This window comes from Danio rerio, chromosome 10 (genome assembly GCF_049306965.1).
Source record: "Danio rerio strain Tuebingen ecotype United States chromosome 10, GRCz12tu, whole genome shotgun sequence".
NCBI lineage: Eukaryota > Metazoa > Chordata > Actinopteri > Cypriniformes > Danionidae > Danio > Danio rerio.
Window position 1 is genome coordinate 46,677,800 of NC_133185.1, and position 22,320 is coordinate 46,700,119.

Genomic DNA, 22,320 nt, shown 5'->3' on the forward strand with positions numbered 1-22,320 from the left:
AGCTGTAGTTAGAGGCATAGTTCCTAGCTGTGTTCTATTCCCAGTTATCCCCCCTATGCCCTGTTCATTTAGAACATTATAACATTTAAACTTGTAATTATTCAAAATAAAAAAGCATTAAGGTCATCTCTCTTATGTGTAATTTACTTTCATAGTATTTTTACAATTCAGTTTTAGTGATCTTCCTGTTTACAATTGCACTCCCTTCGCAGTGCACCTTGAAAACATTGATGTCATTTTGAACACAGCCGTGGCTGTGACGAAAGCTATAGGTGACCCATTATTTAAAAGCGGAATTCATGTTACGTCTCCAAAGCTTGTGAAAACAAAATATATAGCATATGTTAATGCTTTTAATTTATAGTATGTTACTTATTAGGTATGTGTACTGTATATGACATGGGCCTGCTACTTAGAATTTTCTGCTGTGGTTTACATGCGTCAAGTTGTAAAAGTAGACTCAAAAAAAATAAATAAATAAATAAATAAACAATATACTACTTAATAATAATAATACTATTAAAAATAGAATTTGCACAAAGAAATGATGGGGTTTTTCTCTAAAGAAGTTGTTACTCTACCCCGTTTAGAGCATCATTATGGAGGTTTTGGGCCCTATCATACACCCGGCGCAATGTGGCGCAAGAAGCGACGCAATTGTTTTTTGCTAGTTTCAGCTTGGTGCAAGAGTCGTTTTGATGTTTTTTGCCACACTGTTTAAATAGCAAATGCATTTGCGCTCATATGTGCACCCATAGGCGTTCTGGTTTAAAAAGGGAGGCGTGTTGAGGCGCATTGCTGGCGCATTGCTATTTTCAGAAACTATAATAGATTTTTAAGTTGACCAGAACAAAGCCAGTCAGAGAGCGTTAGTTATGCGCCTCGCTTACACATTGCTTAATACACTCAAGATGTAGAGCAATACGCAAATATCTTTATATATGAAAAAGAATTGAAGTATTAAGGATATATATAGTCAGTGGCGCAAAAAGGGGGTATGCAGTATATGCGGCGCATAGGGGCGACAAACATGGGGGGGGGGGGCATTGTGCCAAAACTATTTTTAAAATTACCCTTATTAAAAGTTTTAAATAATACAAATAAATAAATATGTTTTGTTAAAAAAAATTATTTTGCATTTTATAAAAATATAACATTGTTATTGTTTAATTCAAAATCATTTAACACAATAACATGCAGTCACACAGCCGAAAGTGTTCATGTAGATGTAACTGTTTAGATTTGTTTTTATTTTTATTAAAATAAACTGTCAAATCATACATAATGTCAAAAGTTATAAGGTTAATCTGAAAATTTGTCTTCATTTATTATTAATTAATTAATTTAATTATTAGTTTGCCAAAATAAGAGGGATCACACAAAATTTGAACCCGCATACCCCTCAGTAAATGTGTAGTTGCGCCCCTGTATATAGTATATAAATATAAAGGATTAAAATATTACAAAACATTATTTTCTAGCCTACATAAATATAAACACCACTGCCTTCATGCCTTCTTCATCTCGGGAGGCTTTTTCAGTTCATTCATAACAATTTGCTTTTGTATAATGTTATTATTATTATCAGTATTATTTATTATATTTATATTTATATTTGTTTTATTAAAAACAAGCTTAGATTTGTCCACCTGTCAGGTTTTAGAGCATGTGGGGCACAGCATGTGTATTTGGATATAACTCAGTATTTTGACCACACTTCGTTATTATTGTTCATTTATTAATTTGCTGGAAATTAGAACTGAATTTAGAAATAGTTTTGAAGCAAATCTTTGCGCTTAACAAACAAAATAAATTTTTTATAGGCTAATTGATGTCTGTGCGTAAAACACGTTTCCATATCCACGAGAGCGAAAGTGAAAGTTATTAATTTATCTCTCATTCTCATGCTGTAGATGCTCTGTTTAACTGTTTTCTTGCTTGTGAAATGCTCAGTTTTTCCACTTACTTTACGTCATGTAAATAGCAAATGCGCCATGGCGCGACGCAACTGACTCTTAAAGGGAATGGGAGATGAGACTCTGATTGGTTTATTCTCAAACACACACCTATAACTCATTAAGAAAATAAACTCCACCCTTTTAGACCATGCACCACGACACAAATCGGATTTTTCCTTCCTTATATTAGCAAAAGTATATTCTGACACACCCTGAATGCGTTTGCGCCCTGCGCTTTGCACTTAGCGCATGGATCGTCAAAATAGAGCCCTTAATGTTATAACTAACGTGGTTCAAACTGCAACAGAGACTCATAAAAAGCCCATAATGATGCTCTAAACGGAGTGGAGTAACAACTTCTTTAGAGAAGAACCCCATCATTTATTTGTGCAAATGATATTGTTTTACACACACACACACACACACACACACACACACACACGCATTTAAAATAAAATGCACTATTAGTTTTGGTATAACATGCACTCGTTTCCCCTACTAACTGAAATATATGTAAACAGCACATATAAGGCCTGTGTTTCCTTTACAAATATTATTGAGAACATTACATATTCTATTCTAAAACATAAACTCACTTACAAAAGCTCACACGTAGTCTAATTCATTCATTCATTTTCTTGTCGGCTTAGTCCCTTTATTAATCTGGGGTCGCCACAGCGGAATGAACCGCCAACTTATCCAGCAAGTTTTTACGCAGCGGATGTCCTTCCAGCCGCAACCCATCTCTGGGAAACATCTACACACACACTCATACACTAAGGACAATTTAGCCTACCCAATTCACCTGTACCGCATGTCTTTGGACTGTGGGGGAAACCGGAACACCCGGAGGAAACCCACACGAACGCTGGGAGAACATGAAAACTCCACACAGAAACGCCAACTGAGCCGAGGATCGACTCAGCGACCTTCTTGCTGTGAGGCGAACGTGCTACCCCCAGTAAATAAATAATGAGGTCATTTATTAAGAAAATGACTTTAATATTTATTAATTAAAAGGAAATGAAAAAAATCATACTTTAACAATAATATTAATAATAATAATAGTGATGATGATGATGATGATTATTATTATTATTATTAAGTAGGATATTGTTTATTTATTCTTTTTTTTTTGTCTACTTTTTTCTACTTTACTTAAAAATCTATTATAGTTTCTCAAAATAGCAACGCGCCAGCAATGCGCCTCAACTAGCCTCCCTTTTTAGACCAGAACGCCTATGGGAGCACATATGAGCGCAAATGCATTTGCTATTTAAACAGCGTGGCGAAAAACGTCAAAACGACTCTTGCGCCAAGCTGAAACTAGCAAACAACAATTTTGTCGCTTCTTGTGCCACATTGCGCGGGTGTATGATAGGGCCCAAAACCTCCATAATGATGCTCTAAACGGGGTAGAGTAACAACTTCTTTAGAGAGAAACCCCATCATTTCTTTGTGCAAATTCTATTTTTAATATTATTATTATTAAGTAGGATATTGTTTATTTATTTATTTTTTTAAATCTACTTTTACAATTTGACACATGTAAACCCCTGCAGATATGTTCTAACCAGCAGGCCCATGTCATATACAGTACAGATACTTAATAAGTAACCTATAAATTAAAAGCATTAACCTATGCTATGTTTTTGTTTTCACAAGCTTTGAGCAATGACTGTAAAAAATATACAGGCTTAGAAGATGTAACAAAATCAGCTCGGCTGTGTACAAAATGACATCAATGTTTTCAAAGTGCACGGCGAAGGGAACGCAAATCTAAACACGAAGATCGCTAAAACTGAGCTGTAAAAATACGTTCAAAGCAAATGACACCTAAGAGAGATGACTTTAATGCTTTTTTAGTTTAAATGTTAGAAGGTTCTAAATGAATAGGGCATAGGGGGGAAAAGTGGGAATAGAACACAGCCAGGAACTGTTTCTAACTACAGCTCCAGAGGTGTAGTTTTAAGTGCACAAGTTTGCGACACAGTTTGTGAAAGTTCGTTTGAAAAAACGTCAAATTAATGAACTATATTTGTAACAACGGAACCTTAGCTGGCTAACGATGGTTTTTCGGAAATGCACCCCCCAGCAGTCTCTTCAACCAATGATCTAATGCCAATTCAACATGCTGAATTGGACCAACGACCTCCAACGTTAACCCGACGTCAGCCAACGCGTGGTCCACAGTCAACTGTTCATGGTTCGAACCAATGTGATTCTGATATCTGTCACAGTGGTTTATTTACATGATACATCTGGTCTCTCATCAGCGTTTGGTTGCTTGTCAATTCTACACTACCTCCACCATCCTCAACTCCTCCTACCTCATTGCTTAAATCTGTACTTGCCAGATGGACAAAGCCCAATGGGGAACGCTGTGTGTCCCGGCCCAAACAGAGTCATGTAAAATTCAATGTAGGAATTCAAAAGCATCAATTAGTCAACTAAAAAATCTGATGAATGTTTTTTTTTTGTCTAATTCTAATAGTGAGCATAATAAAATTGAACCAGTACTAATTTGAAAGCCATAAATATCTCACATCCAGGTTTGCATGTATACCATTACAGCTATAGTTGTTTGACAGGAATGTCAATCCAAGAGGAAGAAACACTGTTGATCCAGGAACGTGTGGGTAAATCACAGCATGGCAGACTTTGCCCTCAATTCTCTCTCAGCAACTGACAGAAGCTTTAAGATCAGATATCATTCAGACTGAATAATTCATCCAAGCTCAAACTCACGGCTGCATCTGCGCACACATAAAAACACACAATCGCACTGAGATTTCGCAGCGTTTCTGAAGATGTGGGGCAAAGCGACGTCATCATTTAAGAGCACGTCTTCAAGTAAGCGGAACGAGTATGAAGCATCAAACCGGTCGACCAGCACATTATAATGAGCAATTAGAGAAGGTGAAGGGCCTGCAGAATATAACTCACAAACACACAAAGAGCATCTCTCTAATTACACACAGACCCATGGGTTAATTAAAGAGACTAACGTCATCCAACGACTAAACACAGCCATTATCAGCAGCAGCCTCTGAGATCTACTGAAAACATTTAGGAGTTTATTCATTAAAGATGATACTTCGGCATTTGAGCTTTAAGTCAACGTGAAATCAAAAGTGACTCTGTTAAATTTCATAATGTTAGGGGGAAATATATTTGAAAAAATATATCTATGATAAATAACAGTATAATAATATAATATTTATTTATTATATTTAATTTGTAATATAATAAATAACATCTAAGCAAACAAAGAAATAAATTAAATAATATTTAAATAAATAAATGCATAAAATATTATATATATATATATATATGTGTGTGTGTGTGTGTGTGTATGTGTGTGTGTGTGTGTATATATATATATATATATATTTTTTTTTTATTATTATTTTTTTTAATTTATGCTTTTAATTCATACTATTTTTCACACTATAGTACACTAAATAGTATTTGCTTAAAACTTGTACATCATGTTGTTAGTATTAGCCACAATGCATTATGTAAAATTTAGCATCCTGACGGTACCATATATTTGCCTTAAATCACTGTGGTTTGGAAGAAGATTAGTTTCAGAACTACAAACAGAAAGTGCTACAAAACTACAAACATGGCGCACATGCAAGACTGGATTTTAAGAAAAGGTCTTTCGATAAAGGGGTTTGAGTGATTAATTATGATCACGATAAAAGAATGATGTTTATTTAATCTGAAAAATAAACAGTGTAATGTTTTATAAAGAAATATTTAGCCATAAACATTTAAATGCATCATGATGTAAAAGGATAAATGGAATTGAATGTGTATATATGTGATGTTTTACCCTCAAAATTGTGTTTTTATTTAGTTTTTAAATCTTAAACAAAACTATAGACTTAGATATGGTTAACTTATACACTCACTGGCCACTTTATTAGGTACACCTTACAAGTACCGGGTTGGACTCCCTTTTGTCTTCAGAACTGCTTTAATCCTTCATGGCAGAGATTCAACAAGGTGCTGAAAATATTCCTCAGATATTTTGCTCCATTTTGACATGATAGCATCACACAGTTGCTGCAGATTTCTCAGCTGCACATCCATGATGCAAATCTCCCGTTCCACCACATGCTCTATTGGATTGAGATCTGGTGTCTGTGGAGGCCGTTTGAGTACAGTGAACTCATTGTCATGTTCAAGAAATCAGTCTTAGATTATTCGAGCTTCTTGAGATGAAGCGATACTCTGCTGGAAGTAGCCATCAGAAGATGGTACAATGTGGTCATAAAAGGATGGACATGGTCAGCAACAATACTCAGGTAGGCTGTGGCATTGACACAATGCTCAAGTAGTACTCATAGGGGCAAAATGAAAATCCCAGTGGATCAGCAGTTTCTGAAATACTCAGACCAGCAGGTCTGGCAGCAACAACCATGCCACGTTCAAAGTCACTTAAATCCCCTTTCTTCCCCATTCTGACGCTCGGTTTGAGCTGCAACAGATCGTCTTGACCATGTGTACATGCCTAAATGCATTGAGTTGCTGCCATGTACATGGCTGTTTAAAAGCAGTTGGATAGGTGTACCTAATAAAGTGGCCGGTAAGTGTATATGGCTAAATGAAGATGTAAATAATAGATGAAACTAAATATATTTTATACTGTCCTTTTTGTCTAGTTTTTTAGCTAACAGTAATAAAAACTGAAATTGAATAAAACACATTAACGCATTAAAGGTGCCCTATAAAGAAAATCCTTCATGTTCGCGACCATTCCAAATATGGTCAATAAGGACCTTCTGATACTTAGGGGTATTTTATGGAGTAATGAGTAAGCAAATTCTTGAACTAACCTAAGTCATATCCCTACTATATAGATATCAGTGAACAATTTAATGTATTGAATCAATGCAGTCTATGGAATCTGTGCACAAAATAATGTCTGGAATGAATAAATAGTGCAAAAAAAAATTATTTAAACAAAGTTCAAACAAAACTGAATATTTTCAATATTTTCAATATTTTTTCAAAAAGCTTGTTGATATATATAAATAAATAAATAAAGTATATATATATATATATATATATATATATATATATATATATATATATATATATATATATATATATTTAAATATATATATATATATATAAAAAAATATATATATATATATATAAATATATATATATATATATATATATATATATATATATATATATATATATATATATATATATATATATATATATATGCAATATGTATAAATCTATGAAAAAAATCATAAAATCATAAAATCTTTTTAATGCAAAATAATATTTTAGCAATTTTATACATAAAAATAATTATATATATATATATATATATATATATATATATATATATATATATATAATTATTATTATTATTATTATTATTATTATGTATAAAATTGCTAAAATATTATTTTGCATTAAAAAGATTTTATGATTTTAGGAATTTTTTAGGATGTGGCACTCTAATAATATGTCCCAAATTGTGGCTATAGTCTTCTGACTGTCACTCAAAAGATATTTAAGTTGACTTCATAGTGTATATGAATTCAGGGCATATTGACTAGTCAATTTGAGATTTAGCAACTGCGACTTTCATCAAAACACATACAAGAAGAAAAAAAGCAGTATGAAAAAATTTATTCAGGATATATGACCATTATTTGCCAGTTTTGACCTTGGCAGCTGCTATGCATGTTCAGAATATTACTGTACAGTAACCTACAGTAAAACAATCTTCCTTACAGATGAATCCCTGCTTATCTCCAGATTCAATTCAATTTTTCAATCCAATATCATTTCTGCGGCGCTTTAACAATGTAGATTGTGTCAAAGTAGCTTAACATAGAAGTTCTAGCAAACTGAAACTGTGTCAGTCCATTGTTCAGAGTTTAGTTCAGTTCATTGTGGTTTAATTTTCACTGCTGAAGAGCAAAACACCAGACACCTGATTTGCCCAAAAATCCCAGATTTTTTAAATCCTGTTTTACTTGCAAACTCAATTTTCAGGTTATCACATCAACTTCAAATTGATTTTGCTGACTTAAAGCTTCACGTTCTTGTTTTCCCACCTTGTAGATCTCATTTCCTTCTCTCCGCTGCTCCTGCAATCTTGTCCTACCACATGCAGCTAAAGTAATCCGCATGCGACTGCTGGGCAAGATTTATGTACAAGCACACAAAACAGCATCCTGCAGATTGTTAAGGTCTTTTTAGAATAATGCATGCTCATATGTGTGTGTGTGCAAACATGTGCATCCTCTTTCCTCTGTCTGCTCATGACCTTCACACTCCATCTGTTGGCAGGGCTGTAAAGTGCCAGTTTGTTCTTCCCATGAAACCTGTGCCATCGGGAGAGCTGCTCTTATAGCAGGTGCCAGAGACTGACCTCTCATGCTAATCCACAGCTCAAGTCAACTAGAGATGATGATGATGAAGAACGTCTGAGATCTTTAAAAACAGCTCCTTTAGTCGATCGTATTCAATGCAGCATCATCTTTAATGAGGGTAATTGCAGATTCTGAACAAGCAAAGAAACTGCCAAGGTCAAAGCTGGGAAATTTATGGCCAAATATCATGTTGTTGTTGTTTTTTTCCTACACTCCAGGGGGCTGTTTCATAAAAGTGGTTAAGAAAAGCGGGGATTAAAGTCTAAAACCTGACTTCAACGAGCCGAACTAAATGTCCAACCTTAAACTGGTTCAGCAAGTTGAAGATCATTTGATGTAGCTAATCTGATTTCAGTTTAAATCTAGATAACTGCTCGTGCACGTTACTGTCGCGAAACCCTCAAGGTCGAACATAGATGCATGGATTTTGTTGTGTGCTACTATGGCAACTACGAACTGAAAGAGCTCTGAAGTGAGACACAGCTGTTCACAGCGAGTGAGCCGCGTTTGTTTTTAGAGTTCAAACATAAAAATTTAAACATAAAAATAAAAAACTACGGCTTGCAACAAAGCAAGAGAGAAAGCTGACTGGAAATTATAGATCCACGCAATTTTAAAAAATAGACCATCATCTAGGCCTATTAACATTCATTTAAATATTTGTCGTAATACATTGAAATTGTGCTTGACCGCACGAATGCGAGAGAGAGCTAGAGATCACAGTGCAAAAATTAGTACACCCAAAGTGTTAAGGGTAAACATCAAGTAAATTTTTAATAAACAGGACAAAAAAATCTACATATTCATAAAAGAATTGTATTTTGTATATTTTGTTTGCAATAACTTATTTTAGGTTAAATGTATTATCGTTCTATTCTTAAGGATGTTTCGTGCATATATGTTTACTATTAAGTGACTATAAAGTTTTAAATATTATTAAAAGGTCAAGTGAAATACAATGGCATCAAATTACAGAAGGTGAATGTTAACATTACTTTGATTAAACTAGAACTTGACTTAGCCTGAGAGTTAAAGAAAATCCTTCATGTTCGCGACCATACCAAATATGGTCAATAAGGACCTTCTGATACTTAGGGGTATTTTATGGAGTAATGAGTAAGCAAATTCTTGAACTACCCCAAGTCATATCCCTACTATATAGATATCAGTGAACAATTTAATGTATTAAAGCAATGCAGTCTATGGCATCTGTGCACAAAATAATGTCTGGAATGAATAAATAGTCAAAAAAAAAAAAATTATGTAACAAAACTGAATATTTAATAATTAAATAAATACAAAATGTATATATATATATATATATATATATATATATATATATATATATATATATATATACTTGACTTAGCCTGAGACCCCTGACCAGGCTAGTTTCTCAGCATAAATTGCCAGAGTAACTAATTTTGAACTATCGCAAATTTGATTTATGAAACGGAATCTGCCATTAATAAAAATAAGCCTGGCTTTTTCTCTAAGCTTGGTTTATGGAACAGACCCAAGGTCTACGAGAAATTGTGTAATTGCTAGTTCTGTCAACGTTTATGCACAAATTGTATTAAATTAATTTTATTTTATATTTGCAAATTGCCATCTTTGGACTTTATAGAGCATATTCAATAATAAGTTTTCTTCACTAGCAATAAAAAATGCAGTTAACTCAATGCCCTTCTTAACCCAGCAGGTGCAGGACGTTAACAAGACATCAGACTGGTGTTGTATCCCAACGTCATGGGGTGTTAGGTTTGTTTGGAAATGAAAATTGAAAGTTGACGTCAGAACCCAACGTTAGGCCGACATCGATGTCCAACGTCTAATAGGCATTGCATTTTGGTTACTTTCCAAAGCAAGCTAAAAACAACCAAATATCAACGTCTAAGGATATATATATATATATATATATATATATATATATATATATATATATATATATATATATATATATATATATATATATATATATTCTTAGACGTTGATATTTGGTTGTTTTTAGCTTGCATTGGAAAGTAACCAAAATGCAATGCCTATATATATACTTATAATAACGGTCCAAAAACTAGTACAGCCAAATTAATATGTTAAAATTTTGCTGAAATTTTGTAGTTTTTTTTTTTTTTTGCAATATTTTGCTTGAATTTGATTGTAATGTCTTTCAATTTCAAAATATTTTGATCACTAAAAAATTATTTGAATAAATATGTCTGTTTAATAATTTTTTTTTTAGATTAGGCTGTACTCAATCATGCTGAGCACTATATATATATATATATAACTGTATATAGGCTTAGATGGAAATGCAATGACTTGTTCTGTCCACTAGAATCCACAAGACATGTCATATATAGTCATATACATGTCATATATAGTGTCATATATATATAGTCATATATAAAAATGTATCCTAATATTTTTGTAGTGCAGGTTTAATCTTAATTGTTTTTTTAAGGAAATGTAATGACTAGATCTTTTCGTTAGCAGGCAAAAATCCAAGAGTCGATTTTTAAAACTAATGTTTTAAGACATGCAAGATCTAGTGTCATACATAAAAACTCCTAAACATCCTGAACCATTTGTCTTCATAAGCTTTCATAATGATTTCTCAGGGCTTTAATTAAACTCACAATCAAATGCAACGTCTAACTTCATCAACGAGCATGCAAAAAAGGGTTTTCCATCTCCAAATTAGTTTCTCCCATTTCTTTTAGGTCTTCAAGCAAACGCAATGTCTACATCTCTCCTCCTCTGCCATGCAATAAACTAAAGCAATCAACATATTCAGTCAGTCAGAATCTGCCCTGTGATCTTACAGTATACAGCTGCTCAGTGGAATTCAGAGCATGACTATTAAACTCATCTCTGACAGTCAGTACAACACAGTCCAGGTCCGGGTCAAGTCCATGTCCCACACACACTCACACTCACACAGTCTCAGTCATCAAAAAGAGTGTCTTACCTTCTTGGAGAGATTCTTAAGCGGCGATTTAACACAGTTTCCCATAGTAAAGTCACTAATAGCGTGCACATGAGAGTCAATGCGGCCGTTTGCGCGCGTGTGTGAGCATCCACATGTCTCCATGCATGGATTAAACGAACGCTGAGATGATGTCTGCAGGCTTTATCTATTAGGATTTCAGGGGAAGGGTGTAGTTGATCCAGGGGTGGCGTTGCAGGACGTCTGGCTGACAGCAGGGACGGGTGCAGGGATCAGCAGAAGCAGACATGAGTCTCAGTGTGAGGAGAAAAGCCAAGATTGCTTGTGCACTTGCTTGCTCTCCCTCTCTCTCTTTTCTCCCTCCCTTCTCTCTCTCTCTCGTTTTCCCTCCCTCACTCTCAGCTGCTCAGTTTTCAAAGCGTCCATCCAAACAAGGCGAAAGCAGACAAAGAGGCTCGCATCACCTTCCCCCGAGCAAGACTCTGAAGACACTAATCCAAAAACACACACACGCACACACTCACGCACGCGCATGCACGAGCACAGTCGATTACACACATGCGGATGCGGGGCTACGGAGCTAAAAATACACACTCTTGGCGTGCAGTCGTGATCTGAACATGTGAAAGGTGAGTCTGGGCCGGATGCTCGGACGCTGCCAGAATCACAGCGCAGAGCCTGAAGGCCACGGCAGGTTATTATCGGAGAACAGGAAGTCCAGAATTCACCTGCTGAGCGTAACTCACAAACTGAACATGACTGGTGTGTATTGAGGATGATTTCAGCTCACTCTATAGCAACTGCTAATGAAATTAAAAGACCTCAAATGATGCTCTTAGGTGCTTTTACATTTCAAATGAAACCATTTAAACATACAGTCATGCAGTGTTTCCCTATCCTGTTCCTAAAAGCACACCAGCAGTACACATTTTCAACCTCTTCCAGATCAAACACACCCAAATCAACTAATCAGAACAATGGAAGAGACTCCAAAACCTGTTAATGGGTCTGATAAGGGAGACATCCAAATAATGTACCGTTGGTGTGCCTTCAGGAACAGGGTTGGGAAAAAACACACTGAACATGACCGGTGAATCTTAAATGATGCTCTTAGGTGCTTTTACATTTGAAATGAAACCATTTAAACATACAGTAATTTCACAAGTGTTTTTTTTTTTTTTTTTTTTTTTTTTGCAATTTGCTGTGTTTCCCAACCCTGTTCCTAAAGGCACACCAACAGTACACATTTTCAACCTCTTCCTAATCAAACACACCTGAATTAGCTTATTAGAACATTAGAAGAGACTCCAAAAGCTGAAGCTAATGTTTCAATAAAGGGAAACATCCAAAATACGTACTGGTGGTGTGCCTTCAGGAACAGGGTTGGGGAAAAAACACACTGAACATGACCGATGTGTATTGAGTATGATTTCAGCTCACTCTATAGCAACTGCTAATGAAATTAAAAGACCTCAAATGATGCTCTTAGGTGCTTTTACATTTCAAATGAAACCATTTAAACATACAGTAATGCAGTGTTTCCCAACCATGTTCCTAAAGGCACACCAGCAGTACACATTTTCAACCTCTTCCTGATCAAATACACCCAAATCAACTCATCAGAACAATGGAAGAGACTCCAAAACCTGTTAATGGGTCTAATAAGGGAGACATCCAAATAATGTACCGTTGGTGTGCCTTCAGGAACAGGGTTTGGAAAAAACACACTGAACATGACCGGTGCGTATTTAGGATGATTTCAGCTCACTCTATAGCAACTGCTCATCAAATTAAAACAGCTGTAATCTTAAATGATGCTCTTAGATGCTTTTACATTTGAAATGAAACCATTTAAACAAAGTAATTTCACAAGTGTTTTTTTTTTTTTTGCAATTTGCTGTTTCCCAACCCTGTTCCTAAAGGCACACCAACAGTACACATTTTCAACCTCTTCCTAATCAAACACACCTGAATTAGCTTATTAGAACATTAGAAGAGACTCCAAAAGCTGAAGTTAATGTTTCAATAAAGGGAAACATCCAAAATACGTACTGGTGGTGTGCCTCCAGGAACAGGGTTGGGGAAAAAACACACTGAACATGACCGATGTGTATTGAGTATGATTTCAGCTCACTCTATAGCAACTGCTAATGAAATTAAAAGACCTCAAATGATGCTCTTAGGTGCTTTTACATTTCAAATGAAACCATTTAAACATACAGTAATTTCCAAAGTGTTTTTTTTTTTTGCAATTTGCAGTGTTTCCCAACCCTGGTTCTAAAGGCACACCAACAGTACACATTTTTAACCTCTTCCTGATCAAACACACCTGAATCAGCTAATCAGAACATTAGAAGAGACTCCAAAACCTGAAGTTAATAGGTCTGATAAGGGAGACATCCAAAATACATACTGGTGGTGTGCCTCCACGACCAGGGTTGGGAAAAAACACACTGAACATGACCGGTGCGTATTTAGGATGATTTCAGCTCCCTCTATAGCAACTGCTAATGAAATGACCTCAAATGATGCTCATTGGTGCTTTTACATTTCAAATTAAACCATTTAAACATACAGTAATGCAGTTTTTCCCAACCCTGTTCCTAAAGGCACATCATCAGTACATGAGTGGTGCATATTTAGAATGATTTCAGCTCACTCTATAGCAACTGCTCATCAAATTAAAACAGCTGTAATCTTAAATGATGCTCTTAGGTGCTTTTACATTTGAAATAAAACCATTTAAACATACAGTAATTTCACAAGTGTTTTTTTTTTTTTTTTTTTTTTGCAATTTGCAGTGGTTCCCAACCCTGGTTCTAAAGGCACACCAGCAGTACACATTTTTAACCTCTTCCTGATCAAACATGCCTGAATCAGCTTATTAGAACATTAGAAGAGACTCCAAAAGCTGAAGTTAATAGGTTTGATAAGGAAGACATCCAAAATATGTACTGGTGGTGTGCCTCCAGGAACAGGGTTGGGAAAAACAAATTGAACATGACCGATGTGTATTTAGGAGGATTTCAGCTCACTCTATAGCAACTGCTCATCAAATTAAAAGACCTCAAATGATGCTCTTAGGTGCTTTTACATTTGAAATGAAACCATTTAAACATACAGTAATACAGTGTTTCCCAATCCTGGTTCCAAAAACACACCAACAGTACACATTTTCAACCCTTTTCCTAATCAAACACACCTGAATCAACTAATTAGAACATTAGAAGAGACTCCAAAAGCTGAAGTTAATAGGTCTGATAAGGAAGACATCCAAAATATGTACTTGTGGTGTGCCTCCAGGAACTGGGTTGGGAAAAACAAATTGAACATGACCGATGTGTATTGAGGATGATTTCAGCTCACTCTATAGCAACTGCTCATCAAATTAAAAGACCTCAAATGATGCTCTTAGGTGCTTTTACATTTGAAACGAAACCATGTAAACATACAGTCATGCAGTGTTTCCCTATCCTGTTCCTAAAGGCACACCAGCAGTACACATTTTCAACCTCTTCCTGATCAAACATGCCTGAATCAACTGTTTTTAACTTCTACAAAATCAATGGAAGTGAATGAGAACTGAAGTCTCAGGCCAAAAAGCTTCCAATGGCTGCCTCTGCTTTTATCTGAAGAATAAGGTCAATATGCCGCCACAATAAAAAAAAAGTCATTACAAATGGTCAAAATATCTGTTCCAGTTTGTTGTTAGGATGTCAAAGAAGGCTGATCATCAGTGTCAAAGAGACTGAGATGGCCAATCAAATCAAAAAGGCGAGGCTTCACAGTTTGCAGAAGCTTATCATGAATTCAATTAGTTTTCTGATGTTGAGAGGGTGTGCTGTAACATACAAAAGCTAAATATTTAACAGCTGCCAACTGCTTTGAGATGTATATGTAATATATGTAATGTAAAACAATGTAAGGTAATATCCTATGATGCAAACTACTGTTTTTTTTTTTTTTTTAGATAGACTGACTCGTGTATTGATGTCATGTCTGCATTAATCCACAAGACTCGTACTTGAAAATGTAGGATTTGAACAGTTTCAAGCCTGTAAATTGTGAAATGGGGTGTAATTTGGTGTTACAGGGTGCATTTTACAGCACAGCAATTGAAAGTAATTTCATTACCCCACATATTAATGGAGGCTCCCCAATATACACATTTTAGGAAAACATATCATAATACTTTATACACAGCACATTCGACTGACATAAGAAAATAAGGAATAAATAAATCCACATTCGATGTTCATCATTATTCAGTTAATCCATATTCATAAGAAAAAAATCACATGGCTGCAACTTTACCCTTAGATCTCATTTTTGTTTTGATATTGCATAATTTTTAGCAATAAAAGGCTCTTCTTCATTATTTGACCATCATTTGACAAGATGCAATCTATAACAGGTCTAATGCTCAGACTGAAAATTATAATTATATTCATACTACAAGGATATATTTATGTAAGAAACATGTTTATTATTATTATTATTATTATTTAAAAAATTTCTGTTAATTTTTTTTTTTTAGCATATTTGAGTCTTGTTTATGATTTGACTTTGAATTTATGTCTGTTTTGGGACCTATAACATCTGGCAAGGGACTAGAAATGAAAATTTGCCTTGGGGCTATTTTGAATATATTTACATTCTTGAGCAGTGTGGATTAATGTACACTGTCCTTTCGCTGTGAAATAAATATATAGACAATAAACTAAAATAAATTAATAAATAAAAAATAAATTAATTAAATAAAATATATGAATAAATTTATTAATAAAAAATAAATGAAATAATATAATATGAACTTATAAATGAATAAAAATTAAATAATAAATAAATATAAATAAATAATACAATAAAATAATTAATTACTTTTAAAAATGAATAAAAATGAAATAAAATAATTATTAAAAAATAGATACATTTATTTAAATGAAATAAATAAATAAAACCTAAATAAATAAAAACAAAATAAAATGAAAAATGATTTAATTATATATATATATATATATATATATATATATATATATATATATATATATATATATATATATATATATATATATATATATATATATATATAATAAAATAATAAATAAATAAAAATGAATAAAAATAGAATAAAATAATTATTAAAAATTAAATACATTTATTTAAATTAAATAAATAAATAAAAATTAAATAAATAAAAACAAAATTAAATGAAAAATTAAATGAATAAATAAAAATAAACTAAAAACTAATTCAAATTAAATAAAGTACAATAAGTAAAAATAAATAAATAAAATCAGTATGATAAGGGGATATTATTAGATGTTTTCAAACATATTTAGCAAAATCAATTTTGCCAAAATTTGAATGGCACTATGTCAATTACCGTCTCATTCATTACTATAGGGATTTCTCTGAGAAGCAGTGAGACCTTGCGAGCTTTTAAAAGGCTGTGTGTTTGCGTCCGGCTCATGGATATCTCAGTTGTAAGCACAGTTAACCTCGTTGATGAATTCTCTAGTTTACTCATGTACGGATGAGGATGATTCATGTAGCTGAAGCAGCCTCTTCACCGGAGGCTCATTGTGAACTTCAGAACGCATCAGAAATCAGAGCCAGGCGCCGTCCGTTCACATAACGTCAGCTCAGCACGAACACACACGCACTAGCAGCGCAGAGACACACACACACTCTTACACACACACAGACACATATTATACACATATATGTACAGTTGAAGTCTTATTAGAAGAATTATTAGCCCCATGTATATTTTTTTTGTCCTAAATTCTGTTTAACGGAGAGAAGGTTTTTCAACACATTTCTAAACGTAATAGTTTTAATAACTCATCTCTAATAACTGATTTATTTTATCTTGTCATGATGACAGAAAAAAATACTTGACAAGGTATTTTTTAAGACACTTCTATACAGCTTAAAGTGACATTTAAAGTCTTAACAAGGATAATTAGGTTGAATTTGCACTGGAAAAATTTCAATAAGTGCTTCATCCATCTTTCATTTCAGTTTAATATTATACGCTTTATTTTTCAAGTAATATATTATTATATAAGTTCAAAACGTAGTTAAATAACAAATGTATTTGATTTAAAGCTCAACTAAGAAATATTTGTTTTGACCATTGTAAAATTTTAAGGTCACTCACATGCGTATTAAACAGAAGCTTAATATGCATTGTAATATGTGTTGTCCAGCTGCAACCCATCACTGAGAAAATGCCCACTCACACACACATACACTACGGATAATTTAGCCTACCCAATTCACCTGTACCGCACGTATTTGGACTGTGGGGTAAACCGGAGCACCCAGAGGAAACCCACGCTAACATGGGGAGAACATGCAAACTCCACACAGAAATGCCAACTGAGCCGAGGATCGACCCAGCGACCTTCTTGCTGTGAGGCGACAGCACTACCTACTGTGCCACTGTGTCACCACTCAGCTGCAACCCATCACTGGGAAACATCCATACACACTCATTCACACACATACACTACGGACAATTTTACCTTACCCATGTTTTTGGACTTGTGGGGGAAACCGGAGCACCCAGAGGAAACCCACTCTAACATGGGGAGAACATGCAAACTCCACACAGAAATGCCAACTGACCCAGCCGAGGCTCAAACCAGCGACCTTCTTGCTGTGAGGCGACAGCACTATCTACTGCGCCACTGCGTCGCCCCCGGCTTAAAAAAATTATTAAATAAATTAAAAAATAATGAATAAAATAAAATAAAATGAGGCAGCACAGTGGCTAGCAGAATCGCCTCACAGCAAGAAGGTCGCTGGTTCGAGCCTAGGCTGGGTCAGTTGGCATTTCTGGGTGGAGTTTGCATGTTCTCCCCGTGGGTTTCCTCCGGGTGCTCCGGTTTTCCCTACAAGTCCAAAGATGTGCTATAGGTGAATTGGGTATGCTAAATTGTCCGTAGTGTATGTATGTGTGCGAACCTGGCTGTGCGAGGTGCATGATGGGAGTTGTAGTTCTTTAATGTAACGTGTGTAGTTTTCCAGCGATCCGCAGCTCGCTAGATCACTGGTGATCGTCACAGTTCGCATAGCAACATTGTTAGAGTAGTAAAATAAACATTTCTTAGTTTACAGCGCATGCATTTTATGCAGCCTACAAACAATCGGCTATTATTTGACTTTATTAACCTCATAATCTTCATATGTTTACTATCTTCACTAAATACAGTTTGACTGAATTTTTGTTTTCCTATTTTTACAGGAATAATCTGTAAATATTAATGTAAAATTACGTGTTACTCTCTAAAAATACATAAAATTTCCTTTAAAAAGCAGAAAAAATACGTAATACCAAATTACAAGTAATAACAAATTTTGTAATGTAATGTAATGTAATGTGTGTATTTATATAGCGCATTTATTGTGTATGGCCATACACCCAAAGCGCTTCACAATCATGGGGGGGGGTCTCTCCACACCACCACCAGTGTGCAGCATCCACTTGGATGGTGCGACGGCAGCCACAGGACAACAGCGCCAGTGCACTCACCACACACCAGCTATTGGTGGAGTGGAGAGACAGTAATACAGCCAATTCAGTGGAAGGGGATGATTGGGAGGCCATGATCGTAAGGGCCCATAGAGGGACTTTGGCCAGGACACTGGGGTTACACCCTGCTCTTTCTCTAGAAGTGCCATGGGATTTTTAATGAACACAGAAAGTCAGGACCTCGGTTTAACATCTCATCCGAAAGACAGTGAACTGACAGTGTAGTGTCCCCTTCACTTTAACTGGGGCATTAGGACTCACGCAGACACCAAGTTGAGCACCCCCTGCTGGCCTCACTAACACCACTTCCAACAGCAACCTAGTGTTCCCTAGTGGTCTCCCATCCAGGTACTGACCAGGCTTAGACCTGCTTAGCTTCAGTGAGTAGCTTGGGCTGCAGGTTGATATGGCTGTGGCAATTTTAATGTGAGAATTTTTATTGCACAACATATCTGTAAAACAACAGCTATTTCACTGCATAAAGAAAAAAACTGGAATATTCTGCAAAAAATACTGACAATTACCTGTAAAATAGCCTTTATTTTTTTACAGTGTACCGTTATGTTGACCTAATACAATAATTATAATTTGGCTTAGTCCCTTTATTAATCAGGGGTCACCTTGGTGCAATGAACCGCCAACATATCCATCATTTGTTTTACATAGCGGATGCCCTTCCAGCCATACCCTACACAATTTAGTTCATCATCTCCCCTACAGCCCACGTTTTTAGACTGTGAGGGAAACCTGAGCACTCAGAGGAAACCCACGCCAACATGAGGAGAACATGCAAACTCCACACAGAAATGCCAACTGACCCTTAAACCAGCAGCCTTGAGTTTGCAATGAGTTCACAGTGTATGTGCGGTTGAATGACACACACCCTTGCTTTTTCATGTAGCAGGTCAGCAAGAGAAGCAAACTCCACGACCTTGGTGTTTCTACCGTCACGATCCTGTGTTTGAGCTCCAGGAAGTGGAGTGTTTGAGCCGCACGCGCATGAAACGGATCATTCTGACAGCGACGTTAATAAGTTCTTCTTCGTTTTAACGTAGACGTGAGGTCATGGATAATCCTGTTGGACACGGAGAGACAGGAGGATGAGCACAGAGATTCATATTCATCTCCGGCATTTCAGCTTCTTCATCCGTCTCACACAGTCACCAGAAATCATGAATATACCACGACTGGGGCTTTTAGAAAAACACGCCTAGATTAACATGAATGTTTTTAAACATTTAAACAGATTTTTTTTTTTATATTTGCCATGATGAAACTACATAATATTTGAAAAGATATTGTTCAAGATCCCAGTATTTGCCTTAAAGTGACATTTAAAGGCTTTACTAGACAAGTTAGGGTAAAGTGGTTTGTTCTGTGGACCAGTGTTTCTCAACTGGTGGGTTGCGACCCAAAAGTGGGTGCAGGAACATTTTCAGTGTGACAAAAGTTACATTTTTTTACTTATTTCAAAATAAAAGTCCGGTATAAGCAAACTGTGCGCGACAACCCTACCGTTTTACTTGTGAAATTTAATTTATTTATAGCAACAAATATGTCGAAGCGCAAGTACGATCCCGAATATGTAAAGTATGGATTTACATATATTGATGACAAAAAAGACTTAAAGCCTCAGTGTCATATGTAGTGAGGTGCTCTCATAAGAGAGCATGAAACCTTCTAAATTAAAACGACATTTAGAAACCAGACATGTTTTATTAGCAGTTCAGTTTAGTTCATGGTAACTGAACATTTCCTTACCCTAGCCACTGTTTACAGTATTTGTCGTTTTTACTTTGTAATATTTCTATAATTTGATAAATTTTTTTTAATGACAGCAATAAAATATTGTTTATTTGTGAGTCTCTGTGAATGTCTTATGATTTATCTGTCACTACTAGTGTATGTTAACAAATAAATACCAACTAATTATAATTCCTAAAATTGTATTATAGTTCCTAAAAATTTGGGTCGCGACTTGATGACCATGTAAAAATGTGGGTCCCATCAACAAACCAGTTGAGAACCCCTGCTGTAGACAATTGAAAACATATTGCTTAAGGGGGCTAATAATATTGACCTTAAAATGCTTTTTTAAAAATTAAAAACAGCTTTTATTCTAGCCGAAATAAAACAAATAAGACTTTCTCCAGAAGAAAAAATATTATAGGAAATATTGTAAAAAACTCCTTGCTCTGTTAAACATTGTTTGAAAAATTTAGGTAACCCACAATATTTGTAGTGACCCTAAATATCTTAGTGACCCACAACTACTCATGTGACCCACAACTCATTGAGTGAAAACATCTCAGTGACAATCCATCAGATGACCAACAACTCCTCGGATGACCCTAAACAACTTAGTGACCCACAACTGCTCATGTGACACACAACTCCTTAAGTGACAACATCTTAGTGACCCACAATCTCTCAGATGATCCTCAACATCTCGGTGACCCACAACCCTTCTGGTGACCCACAACATATTGCTGATCCCCAACCCCTCAGGTGACACACAACAACTTGAGTGGAGGTAAATATCTTGGTGACCCCCAACTTCTTGGGTGACTGCATCATAGTGACCCTTAGCATATTGGTGACCCTCATCATCTCAAGTGACCCACAACCCCTTAAGTGACTCTTAACATCTCAGTGACTCACAACCTGTCAGGTAACCAACAAATCCTGGGTTGACCCGCAACACCTCAGGTAACCAACAACTCCTCAGATGACCCACAAACCCTCAGGTGACCCTCAAACATCTTGTGTGATTCACATCTCGACTAACCCAAAGCTTTTCAGTGACATACAACTCCTTAGGTGACCCAGAACTCCTTGGGTGACAACATCTCAGTGACTCAGAATCCCTCAGATGACCCTCAACATTTCAATGACCCACAACCCCTCAGGTGACCCACATCACTGATTCTCAACTTCTCCGGTGACCCACAAAAACTTGAGTGAAGGTAAATATCTTGGTGACCCACAACTCCTTGGGTGTCTGCATCTTAGTGACTCTCAGCATATTGGTGACCCTTCATCATCTCAAGTAACCCACAACCCCTTAGTTGACCCTAAACATCTCAGTGACTTAACCACTCAGGTAACCATCAAATTCTCAGATGACCCACAACTCTTCAGGTCACCCTCAACATCTCAGGTGAACCACATCTTGACTTGACCTAAATTCTGCAGTGACCCTCAACATCTCAGTGAAACACAACCCCTTGTGTTACCCATAAAATCTTGCTAAATCACAACTCCTCAAATGACCCACAATATCTGGAGCGACACTAAACATCTTGGTGACACACAACCCCTTTGGATCCTTCAGATAACCCTCAATGTCTCGATAAACCTAAACATCTTGGATGGCCCACACCGCCTTGAATGACACCATTTCGGTGACCCACAACCCCTCAGGTGACCCAAAGCATCGTGCTGATCCTCAACCCT

General features: G+C 35.7%; 2 protein-coding genes and 1 long non-coding RNA gene across 3 annotated transcripts in view; 1 reads left to right on the plus strand and 2 right to left on the minus strand.

The window, feature by feature from the left end:
• The window catches only part of cabp1b (calcium binding protein 1b), a gene marked incomplete at its 3' end in the record, with an annotated part of 35,181 nt that extends 23,558 nt beyond the window's left edge, over nucleotides 1–11,623 (minus strand). Inside the window, 1 exon segment of the mRNA NM_001002414.2 lies at nucleotides 11,343–11,623. Coding sequence (NP_001002414.1) covers nucleotides 11,343–11,387 — 45 coding nt within the window. The 5' untranslated portion in view covers nucleotides 11,388–11,623.
• Nucleotides 1–22,320, minus strand: part of ess2 (ess-2 splicing factor homolog) — a 779,665-nt gene that overhangs the window by 116,749 nt on the left and 640,596 nt on the right. The gene's annotated exons all lie outside the window — the stretch shown is intronic.
• Nucleotides 12,075–14,386, plus strand: LOC141376465 (uncharacterized). The gene is made up of 4 exons (XR_012386568.1): nucleotides 12,075–12,160; nucleotides 12,436–13,061; nucleotides 13,121–13,787; nucleotides 14,012–14,386. It is a non-coding gene; the product is annotated as an uncharacterized lncRNA (long non-coding RNA).